At 30.8% G+C, this 12,088-nt stretch overlaps 1 protein-coding gene across 4 annotated transcripts; it reads right to left on the reverse strand.

Annotated features, from left to right (window-relative positions):
- Window positions 1-190: 190 nt before the first annotated feature.
- Window positions 191-6,937, reverse strand: LOC114167387 (nucleolin-like). Of its 4 annotated transcripts, none has more exons than XM_028052473.1 (12): window positions 6,598-6,937; window positions 4,938-5,497; window positions 4,764-4,853; window positions 4,405-4,644; window positions 3,595-3,816; window positions 3,237-3,516; window positions 2,811-3,148; window positions 2,591-2,700; window positions 2,396-2,499; window positions 2,231-2,307; window positions 2,040-2,136; window positions 191-1,835 (listed from the first exon to the last, which is right to left on the reverse strand). In XM_028052473.1, the coding sequence occupies exons 1-11, from the start codon at window positions 6,935-6,937 to the stop codon at window positions 2,041-2,043; spliced, it is 2,457 nt and encodes an 818-aa protein (XP_027908274.1). In that variant the 3' UTR covers window positions 191-1,835; window position 2,040. The 4 variants fall into 4 exon arrangements, with proteins under 4 accessions (XP_027908274.1, XP_027908277.1, XP_027908276.1 ...); XM_028052476.1 differs by having other exon boundaries at window positions 191-1,863; XM_028052475.1 differs by having other exon boundaries at window positions 191-1,914.
- Between the last annotated feature and the right edge of the window lie 5,151 nt (window positions 6,938-12,088).

A 12,088-nucleotide genomic window follows, 5' to 3' on the forward strand; every position in this document is an offset into this window, starting at 1 on the left:
AATAAAATTCTACTCAGCAACATGAACTTCTAGAACTAATTATTACTCTAACATTTTCTTTTCCACAAGCAAAAAACATGGCACAGGGTCATCTGGAACCTAGCTCAACCATGTCAAAAACTAACAGCTAGAACTATTTTAAATTCTAAAAACCTTGTTTTCTTTAGTTAAAATTATACAATAAGCGGAATAAGCAGGAATCTGCTTAGCTTGTTAGTTTAACCAGAGTTTACAATGAAACAATGCATGAGCAATCGACAAAACACTGATGATATACAAAAACCTGTGACAGCGTCCAACTAAATATAAGAAGATTTACCAAATCAAAAATCAAAAAGGGTACCATATATGCAGAGTGTGAGCAAACGGGCTTGAAGAGATCTCAGACCCTGCACTGAGAGAAAGAGAACAAACTGGAAACTAAAACTTAGGTTAGCAGATAACCATCCTCACTCATCCAATTGAAGAATAATTAAATTTAAGAAGACACTATGTGAGAGCAATGGAAACTGAAGACACCTAACATGACAAACTAAAGCTTAACGATTCTGAAGTTGACACACTTCAGAATATTCACATGATAATAGTCTGAAATCCATGTTATATGCATGATAAATCATCTGATTTGGCAAATCCTAACAAAATTATACGTAAAATCATCTAAATTACCAAAACGCAAATCCTAACAAACTTTGAAGTCTAAAACGAACAAGCTCACACAGAAAACATACTTAGGCAATACCCCATTCCGTAGGCAATGGCTCCAGTTCCTTCAGAACTTAACAAAAGTAGTTTTTGAAACTCCATACTAACAGGGTATAAAGTTGGAAACACCCACTTAAAGTCTTAAGCATTGAACAATATCAAAACCAAATCATAAACTTTGCCAACTTTTGCCTTTGGGATAGGGTTTAGCTACAATTAAGCAGGAAGGATGGAACAACCAGAGCTGCGTAAAGAACCAGCCTTAATAATTAATTCCATTTCAGAAACTCAGTAACAGGTGATTCTCAACCCTCTTCTGCTACTCTCTATTAATCTCTTGAATGTAGCATTTCCCCAAGATATTGCAAAGGCAATTGATCTTCTGAGGTCCATGTCAGTGTACAAATGATTTATGGAAATCAATTGAAGTTAACTAAGGAAAGATATCAATGCATCTTTAGCATTGTCCCGAAGTCCCCCTCAGCACAAAAACCTCAAAAGTATCAAATCATAGCAGCAATAAATATTACCAGTGCAATATGCTTTTACTATCTTAGGATGACACCAAGTCAAATAAAATCCAATAAACTAATTATTTGACTTCATTAATTGCTGAAGTAGCGCTCTTATTACTACTAGCTCAACAAAGTACTAATTAGTTCATCACTTCTGTTCTGATCAAATCACGGCAAAAACAAGTAACCCATCCAAAGTAACTAAACATCTCTTTAGAGATTCAAAATAAAGAACCAACTTATTGATAAATTCAGCAGGTAAAAATCCATGAAGCCTTAATCTAACAAGTAGAATCTCTATCCTGGTCTCAAGTCCAAATGAAAAGGGAGATGGAGCTGTGGGTAAATCTTTCATAGTATCCATCCAAGTATGATTTCATAAATCAGGGTTTAATTACACATCACTGCTCAATACTTTTTCCATCTCTAATTAACTTGAGTCCATACAGCACAAATTCAATTACTGATAATACATCCATCCAGAGAAGACCCAAGAAGCTTGGATTGACAAGAGCTAGATTTTGCGATAAATTCCAAAAAAAGGCTATAAATAGCAATGTTCCTTTGTCTCCAAATTTGTAGGCATCACAATGCGCATAAGCTTCAACGGTCATCCTACAGCAGCCACTTTATTATATCAGATCTGGTCATAGATAAATTCACTAGTAACCACAGCGTGCAACCTTCACCAGCCCTTGGGAAAAAAATAGAGATGCTATTTCGAGGATAGAGAAATCTCAGAAAAAATATTCACTAATGTTGGATGCATCCTGATTTAGTCTGCAAAATGCAATCCCGATAATTCATCATATGACTTACCTCAATAATAAGATCCCGATCCACCACCACCCATATAACTGCTACCACCACCCACGCCCCTGCTCGAATACACTGATGAATATGAGCTGCCACCAACCTGCAGAATGGGAAAAACAATAAATAAGAATAAAATAAAACCATATATTCATAGCACAATGTCTTACAGACTGAGAAAGGTCAGGATCATTTACATCACTTCCACGGGAAATGTAATCACTGCCATAACTTGATGAGTACAAGCCACCAACATCTCCACCAGTAAAAGAACCTGACAAGCAACACGTGTAAAATGGTAAGAAAAGAAGCAAAATACTGATGCAGACAATAACAAATCAGGCTAATTGCAAATAAATCACCTCCATAACTCATGCCCTGTCGACTGCTATACATCCCATGTGAATCTTGACTAGACATAGAGCTTCTGCTGCTACCACCATATCCCATACTGGATCTTCCAAGTCTGACAATCAAAAGTATTGAATGGGTTACATGACAATAATTAGTTTAGGGAGGAATAAAAGCATAAAACCTTACTATCAAACAAAACTAACCTATCACCATAAGCATCTCCATACTGTGAAGCACTACCACCATAGTCATAGTCCAATCGTGCTCTTGATTGGCGAGCACCAGTATCAGCATACCGAGGAGGAACATCATCCTTATTGAAACACGAAAGTGATAAGTGAATGATTTCATTTAACAATTAGAGAACAAAATCCAATAACAGAAAATGAGCAATTATAATAACTATGCAGAAATAATACTCACTATAGCAGCATAAGAACGTTTTGAGCCGGACAGAGTATCATAATCTCGGGGACGTCCTTCACGGTAGCTTAGATGGGGAGGAGGTGGAGGTGGAGGCCTCTCAAATCTTTGGCTATATCCATCATCCACATAGCCCCTCCTAGGTGCAGCCCGAGATGTGCTTCTAGGGAGCTCAGAGTAGCCAGGACCAGGACCACGGGCAGGATAATCCCTGTAAGATGGTCTTCTTTCAGAAGCCACCCTTGAGCCATAATCTACAGGAACTCTACTTCTTGGAGGTGGTATATCCTCTCGCCGACTATAATCTCTCTTCATGCTACTTTTTGGATATGCAGGTGCTAAGATAAATACAATAATTTACTTTTTAATGAGAAATAAACATCATTAAAACTAAGTCAACTACTAAAAAACAAACGGAATACATACCAACTGGTCTCCTATCATAAGATCTAGATGGAGGAGGTATTGGCCTACTTCTTGCAGGTATGGACATGATAGGGCGTCTATCCCTCACACTAACTGGTCTAGCAGGTGGAGCACGACTTCCAACTCCTCTTGCACCACGAGTAAAAGTACGAGGAGCAGGTCGGCTCCATGAAGGCCTCGTCATCATTCCAGATCCTCGACCAGAACGATAGTCACCACGACTAATGTGTTTTCCACGACCTCTCTGGAGTGGTCTTGACAACCTGGCTCTAACTTTTGCCTGAAAGAAGAAAAACCATTATAAAATGCCCCATTTAACTTAAGAATATAAGCACTTTGTTTAATATCCAAGACAGACCTTCTTGTCTCCTTCACCCAACTCTGTGCCAGTAATACTATCAGCACATTTTACCGCAGCATCATGTGTGCCAAATGTAACAAACCCATAATCCTTCCTACGAGCAGCTGGCATGTTTCTGGCAAGCTCAACCTTTTCAATCTCTCCATATTTCTTGAGAAGATCTCGGACATAATCTTCATCCCATGAAGGAGGCAATGCATCAATAAACACAGTTTTAACCTACAACACAAACGCTTTATCAGTAAATTGGAGGTTTACTAGCATCAAAACACCAGAGACCACAATATGGATAGTTTATCCACTCACAATAAAGTATCACAGTGTCTAGCCTTAAAAAGTAAACAAAATTTGCAGAGCTATTAGCAATTAAATTATCAACCATAAAAGCACTCCAAGTAGCTTCTTCTATAGCTTTTCTCATTTGTAAAAGGGTTGCAGTACCCCTTTGTTCTCCTCTTTTATTAATATTTTTTATTGCTGATGAAAAAAATGTAGCTTCTTTCATATAAAAAACTGTTTAGTTTTAAACTGATGTTGCTAAAGCAAACACATTGTAACCACCAAACCTGCAGAAAACTGTGAAAATGCTCACAGCTAATGTGAATAGAATTTGAAACTAAGTAACAAGAATAATACAATATCCAAAATCCACAATATAGCAGCCAAAAGAGAAACCACTACTGGTGTTGGAACCCAGAAGCGTTTTTTACAGCACCCTAAATATGCTTGAACAAAGCCAGAAAACCACAGTACACAGGATCGGTTGAAAAACCCTTGTTAAACCAAGGAATTGGATTTAGAACATACCTGTGCCATAATTTCATCACCCGGGTCAATAAAAGAATCTGCAAAAGAAACTTTTGCAGGCTTATCAACTCCAAACACAACATCCCTCTTCTGCAGTCGCTTAAAGGCATCCATAGCATCAGCACGAGAGGAAAATTCTAAAAATGCAAACCCACGGTTCTTTCCTTCATCATTAGTATCTTCTACTAAGGTCAAATCCTCAACATTTGTAACTCCATAATGTTTCAGCTTCTCTTTTAACTGGCACCGGAAGTTTCATTTGTGATCAGAAAAAAAAAGCAGACTTGAATTAAGAAAATAACTATCAAACACAACTTGGAATTTGAGTTCGGAAACTCAGAAAATAAAAATTAACTTACAGCTTCCTTTGTCCATGTCTTGCATATATTCCCCAAATAGAGTGTATCACTGTCCTGACTAGGAGTAACACCACATTGTTTGCCATTAATCTGAAATTGGGGAGATAAAAATGTGATTTATCACAGCATCCTTTTTAGTCTACCCAACCACGGAGAAAAAAAAAAAAAAATTACCACAGGATTTCTGAGCTCTGCTACAGCTCGTTTAGCTTGTTCCACAGTTTCAAAACGCAAGAATGCAAATCCCTTGTTCTTTTTAGTTTGAGGATTCATCATCAACCTGACCTCTGTAACAACCCCAACTTCACCAAAAACCTTCCTCAGATCGCTCTCAGTAGCATCCTTGTCCAAGCCACCAACAAAAACTTCAAACTCTTTCCGCTTCCGCCTTTCCTTCACAACTTCTCGATGTTCCTCTTCATCCACGTCAGCAAAGTCAGGGTGCTCATGCTCCTCACCAGTATGCTCATGCTCCTCCTCACCCTCAAGTTCGTCATGAACATCTTCAACCTCTTCCTCACCTGTATCACCCTCTTCTTCACCTAAATTATCCTCAGCCTCTTCTTCCTCTACTTCATTGCCCACCTCATGACCCTCATCTTGTTCAATTTCTTTCTCATCATAATCAACTGCACCATACTCCTCAGCTTCATACTCAGGATCATTATCCTCCAAATCTAAGCGTTCATCTTTCTCATATTCATCAATCGATTCCTTAACCTCCTCTTCATTGTCTGTCAAGAATACATTTCAATCAGAACTGAAAAAACTTTTCCAACACCACAGTACTCATTAAATCAACATAGTCCATAATCCATAATCATGTCATTGTGTTCAGAACTACCCCCACCACAGCAGACTAGCACACAAATGAACTCAAAAATCTTGAACCAAAACAGATTGAAAAATAAACTATCACCATCAAAGCACATGCATCTCATCGAATAGCCCCCCAAGTCAATTTCCAACAACTACTACATTTAAAGACACATTAAACAAATAATTCCTCCAATAGCTCTCTTACTATGAGGTTACATTTCCTCCGTACCTCGTGAACCTCATCTGTCAAATATCACACATTCAGCACCAAAATAAATTCAGATTAACACACACAAACAACAACTAAAACAATACAAAGTTTCAGAAGAATCCCAAAGTTTTAGGAGCAATGTTTCAAAAACCAATTTGTTATAAACAAGATTTTATACAGGGTTTATTGTGAGGTATGTGCAGCCATATCAGCCCCATATATCCCAATTTTACCCGATATCAAGGATTAGAACAGAACTGCAACTGCATGCGGCATTGATTTGTTCCAATTGTTGGTGTATTGTTCCAATTTCAAAGATTGGAGCAAAACTGCAGCAAATTCTTCCCAGCAGTTTTTCAGCGACCAAATCTGTCCCAATTTCACCCAGTACAAGAGATTGGGGTGAAACTGTCACCACATGGGAAGGTGCAATTTGGCAATTTTCCATCAGCCACAATTGCCCCAACTTCCCGTAATATTAAGGGTTTTGGCCAAACAGCAACCACGAATGACCCCATTGATCCCATTTATTCCAATTTCAAACAATATCAAGGGTCACAATGAAACTAAAATCACAATTGCAACTAAAAGTATTGATTATCATCATCACGCGATATCAAGAACCATAATCAAACCAAAATCATAATTATAATTACAAAATTTGATTACCATAGCAATTAAACTCAACTCAGCATCACAACCAAGATCCTAAACTACAACACAACACCATCCTCAGCCAAAAAAAAAACATTAGACATCCAAAGGCTTGATCATTACAGCGTAAAGAAAAGAAAATTTTCTTACTTTTCACAGCGGTCAACCCATTAGCAAGATGGGACGCTTCTTCCACAGCCTCCGGAGCCATCTGGTTCATATCAATAGCCTTATCCTCAACCACCACAACAGATTCTTTCTCTTCAACCACAAGCTGTTTCTCTTCAACCACAGGGTGCTCTTCTTCCATCGCCTTGGGTTGTTCCTCCTCAGCAACAACAATGGGTTGTTTTTCCTCTACCTTCAGTACCTCTTCCGCAGCATCATGCTGCTGCTGGCTCTGCACAACCTTGGAGATTCCCCTGCCCCCTCTGCCACCCCTCTTTGAGGCGCTTGACACGGACCCACGCTTTGCCGATTTCGGAGGCATTCTTCAAACTAAAGCTTGAATAGAAAGAACGCCCTAAATTGAACCGCGCTTTGTGTGAGATTGAGAGATCTGAGAAAAAATCAAAAGGAGGACGCTGAAATCAAAAGTGAAAGAGATGCACTAGAGAGCCCAGGAGATGAGAAACCCTAGAGATCGAGAATTGGGGATTGAAAGAGACGAGAAAACCCTAAATAACAAGAATCGATACAAAACCCTATAAGTGAGAGACAAAGAGATTTTGATAGAAAACATAGAATGAGACAACAAGGTCAATTTATTTATTTATGAAATGGATTATTCCAACCAAATTTTAGAAAACAATATCTTTTCATATTTTACTTATTAAAAAGTTGTAATACCTTAAACAATAATTTAGATATAAGGTGAACTTATTTTTATAATTTATAATTAATAAAAACCAACTAAATTAATAAATTTTTAAAATATAAAAAATAAAAAATAAAACAAGACAAATAAATTTTTAAAATATAAAAAATAAAAAATAAAACAAGACAAATCAATAATTACATAAATTAAATATGTAATTTTTGTATAATTTTATTTTATTTTATTATGGGTTAAATTTTTTTCAGGTAATTATATGTTTTTATCTTATTCTCTTTAAAAACATCATTTTGTCTATACATATCTATAATAATAATATCCGAAGAGATAATTTCTTTTTATCTATATCTTCTTTTTTTATTTTAGCCTTAATTATTATTTTAATAATTAATTATTTTATAAATAATTTATTTTTTAATCGTTATTCTAAAATATTTTTCTATCTTTAACCATTATTTTAAAAATTTATTTTGTTTATATGTTTTATTTTTCTAATTTTATATTCAACAACAAATTTAAAAATTAAGTATACATTAATCTAACTCAATTTTTTATAAAAATTAAGAAAATGCAAACGCACGCATATGTGTTTTCGCTCATATATAAAAGAAGAAATATATATTTTTGTGTTTTTAATATTCTTTTTAATTTTTTTGTCTTCATTACTATTATTTAAATTTAAATGATTATTCATAATAAAAATATTATTTTTCAATTTTATGATTTTAGTAACATCTTTCTTGAATTTAAATAATTACATAATAATTTAAAATGTTTATAAAAGAACTATTTACTCTTTTATTATTTTATTAATTACTTTCTAAAATTTAAATAATTATTCATAGTATTAGTTACATAATATTACTTAGAATATTTTTTATTTCAGTAACTGAAATTTATTTTTATTATAGCTAGATCTATAATTATATACATCTTTTGTTTTTTATTTTATAACTGTATATAAAGAAGATATAATTTGTTTGTATCCTCTTTTTGTTTTTTCAAATTTATCCTCTTAATTATTCATTTTTAAATTTACATATTTATTCATAATAACAAAAATATTTCTCAATTGTATCATTTTAGAAAATAATTTTTTGATTCATGAAATCAAATGATTGCATAATAATTTAAAATATTTATAAAATAATTATTTACTCTTTTATCATTTTAGTAACTACTTTTCCAAAATTTAAATAATTTTATAATAATATAAATAGATAATTTCATTCACATTTTATAATTTCAGTATTATTTTTTACAATATTTTTTATTTCAATAAGTAAAATTTGTTATATCTATAACTATAATTATAATAATATATCTATAACTACGATCATTTCTTGTTTTTAGATATTTAAAAAACGTATACACACATACCCTATAATATTTGTGTTACATTATTAATAATAATATTGAATGACACAAAAAATATATATATATATATATAAAAATTATAAAATTTTTGTTTCATCTCATCCTTAATGGATAACGTTTATACTTATATATATATATATATATATATATATATATATATATATATATATATATATATATATATATATATATATTTTGACGGATTTTGATCAAGAATTTTGGAAGAGGCAAAGTAATATGATTATTTGATTTTGATTGAGTCATTAGTATAATGTTTTCAAAAAATAACTTCTCTAAATGAACAATTGAATCATTAGATTGGATCATTAGTACAGTGTTTCAAAATATGTGAAGAAGTAGAATCTATTTTGTTTTTCATCTTCACGTAATTTTTCTTTTATCACTTAAAAAAACATTTATTATTTTATTCTTCATCAATATATTTTTTTAAATATATTAAAAAATAATTTATTATAATCTAATAAAAAATTGAGACACGTAATTATTAAAAGATAAATATATTGTAGTCAAGTCACAATTAAAAATCGATTATGAAAAAACACATAATACATTATATTTTACTTCTATAATAATAAAAAATGAATATACAAGATACTCATAAGATAAAAAAAATAATTTTAAAACTATTAAACTAATATTTCATTATCAAGTAACACAAGAATATTACATCTTGTTATTCGAGAAAGGAAGAAAACAAATAAGAAATAATAAGAGCAAAAATAATAAGTATATGTCTAACTTTAATTTTTCTTCAAAAACATAAAATAAAATACGAGAGTGAAAAACTAAAAAGGTAATGAGAATAAAAAATATCTTAATAAATATTTTGTTTAATTACTCTTTTGGTTATTATTTTAAAAAATATCAAGGTCCTGCAGTTTTTTTTAGTCTCAATTTGATCTCAATTGTTTAGTCACAATTTGATATTTTTAGATGAATACATAGATAAAAAAAAGTAATTAAACATAAATATTTGTATTATTTGTTATATTTGATTTTATGTTTTATTATTTATTAGCATTAAATATTGTATTTTATAAAAAAAATAAAAAAAACCAATTTAATTTTCATCAATTTCTAAAATATGCTACCTAAAATTTAAAAATTTAAAAATTCTTAAAAATTTCAAAAATATATGTAATTTTAAAAAAATCAAAAATATTTGGGGGCATAGCCCCTCCCAACTCCATAGAAGCTCCACCACAGTATATATATACTCTTGTAAAATAATAAAAGATTACAACCAAGAAAACGTAACATTATTCAATATTTAATATAAAAAATATGTATTTCTTTTTCAATATCAAATATTCGTAAAGAAATTATATTAATAAAGTGGAAATCCAAATTTTACTATAGTTTTTAAATTACGCCTGAAACTTAAAAAGAATATCTAAAATCTCTACTATATTATTTTTTACTAGAGGTTATTTTAACTTCAATTAATAAACCATCACTAAATTTATTTATTTTTTTGTAGTGTTCACATGTAAAATATATACACTTAATGTATACAATTTTTTAAAAGTCTATTAGAAAAAACCATAAAACCAATTGTTAAATGAAACATCAAAGAAAACATTCAATTTATAAACAAAGAGTATAGAGAACGATATGACTTAATGTGATAGACAATCCAAAATGAATAAAACACGAAATTAGTATTTGAATCAATTGATTTTTTTTTTACATAATCAATTAGGAGGTTTATTTATGATCTCATTTATGATAATTAATCATGTATATCAATTTTTTTTTTGTTAAAAAATATGCAAATACAAAATAACATAATCGATTAATATCTTGTAAAATAACTTTTAAAAGATTTTGAAAAAAAAATAAGTTTTTTTTTCAAATATAAATTATTTATGAATTGCGTAGTGATGCAAACTAAAACTAATGCATGAATCATGCATAATAGCTGAAAGTAAACCATAACACATGCAATAGTTTTAAGATATATCATTGAAACCAAATTTCATTATAAAAGTTTATTTTTTCATCTTCTTTAGAAAAAGAGGATGTGGGTTCATTTCCATTAATAATATATTAACAACTAGCATTTAATAGACAAAAATTGAGAGACAAACTAAAATTATATGATATAAAATTTAAAAACAACAATTATACCTATCTGACCCAATAGATGATTCAGTTCAGTAGGGTTCAATCAGTCTCATCTCTAAAGCAAATTATAAGATATTCTAAGATACATATGTTGGGAGAAATAATTGTATAACAAATTTCGTTAGTATGATTGTGCCCTGATATCTTTAATACAAAATATTCACAAAATATTTTGTATATTTGGTAAGGTGTCACGCTATAGCTATTATTATTATTATTATTATTATTATTATTATTATTATTTAATCACAGTAACTTATTATTTCACTAACATTGCTTAATATCTTGTTACTTGTTTTATCACACGGGTCTAAGGCCCAGATGGTATTATGAATATACCTAATATCCTTCATGGAATATTAAACATGTTTTGTATCTCTTCTTCAAAAACAAGTAGGTTATTTCGTTGCAAAATTGTGCTCAATTTCATAAATAGCAACTCTGTCAAGATCTCTTTGTTAGTTGGGGGAAGAGTCCACACGAATCGAATTTTTTGAGAAACATGTCACGATAGAATTGGACTTGGTTAGACAATATGTATAGTTGGGATTCCTCTGAAATACACTCTCACATCTAATACAACTGATCCATAAAATTATATAAAGTACACAAGAGTGTAAAGTTACAAAAATAAAATCAATATTTAAACATATCCCAAAATCAAATTTTATGTAAGCCCTTTTCAAATCCTTAGGACCAATATGCCAACCCAAGTTCATATGGATACAAGAGGGAAATATAAAATAGTTGTCTTTTGTAATATTAAGTACGTCTAAACTTAGGTATCACAAGTAGATCTCAGTTTTATAACTCAAAAGTTTAATTACAATTTATATATACACGTGTTAAAATAATTTTTTAAAATTTATACATCAAATCACTATACTTAAATATTAAAATATTTTATTTTTTATAAGTGTAAACGCTTTCAAGTATAAAAAATTACAAGTTTAAAAACGTCAAAAATAAAATAATTTGAGTATTTATGTGAGATGATTTAATGTATAAATTCTAAAAAAAATATTTTAACTTGTATAGATAAGTTACAATTAAGCTTATTTACTAATTTATTCTCAAATAGGGAAGGACATAATTGAATCGTTTGAAAGTATAAAAGGACTAAATTGAATCAAAAATGTAACTAGAGGACTAAATTGAAAACAACCAGTACCATTACCACTACCACGTGACCAGTGACGGAACTTGGACAAAATCTTTAGGGGTGCCAAATTAGATTTGTTATATATAATTTTTTTTAGTTTGAAAAAAAAAAGTTTTTCA

This window comes from Vigna unguiculata, chromosome 10, assembly GCF_004118075.2.
Source record: "Vigna unguiculata cultivar IT97K-499-35 chromosome 10, ASM411807v1, whole genome shotgun sequence".
NCBI lineage: Eukaryota > Viridiplantae > Streptophyta > Magnoliopsida > Fabales > Fabaceae > Vigna > Vigna unguiculata.

Bases quoted from the DNA above. Each gene is read 5' to 3' on its own strand.
- LOC114167387 (XM_028052473.1), bottom strand. From the start codon at position 6,937: ATGCCTCCGAAATCGGCAAAGCGTGGGTCCGTGTCAAGCGCCTCAAAG. The intron at 5,498-6,597 runs GTAAGAAAATTT...TATTCTTGACAG, and splicing joins TGGGTTGACCGCTGTGAAAA to ACAATGAAGAGGAGGTTAAG. The intron at 3,149-3,236 runs GTATGTATTCCG...TATTTATCTTAG, and splicing joins TTATGATAGGAGACCAGTTG to CACCTGCATATCCAAAAAGT.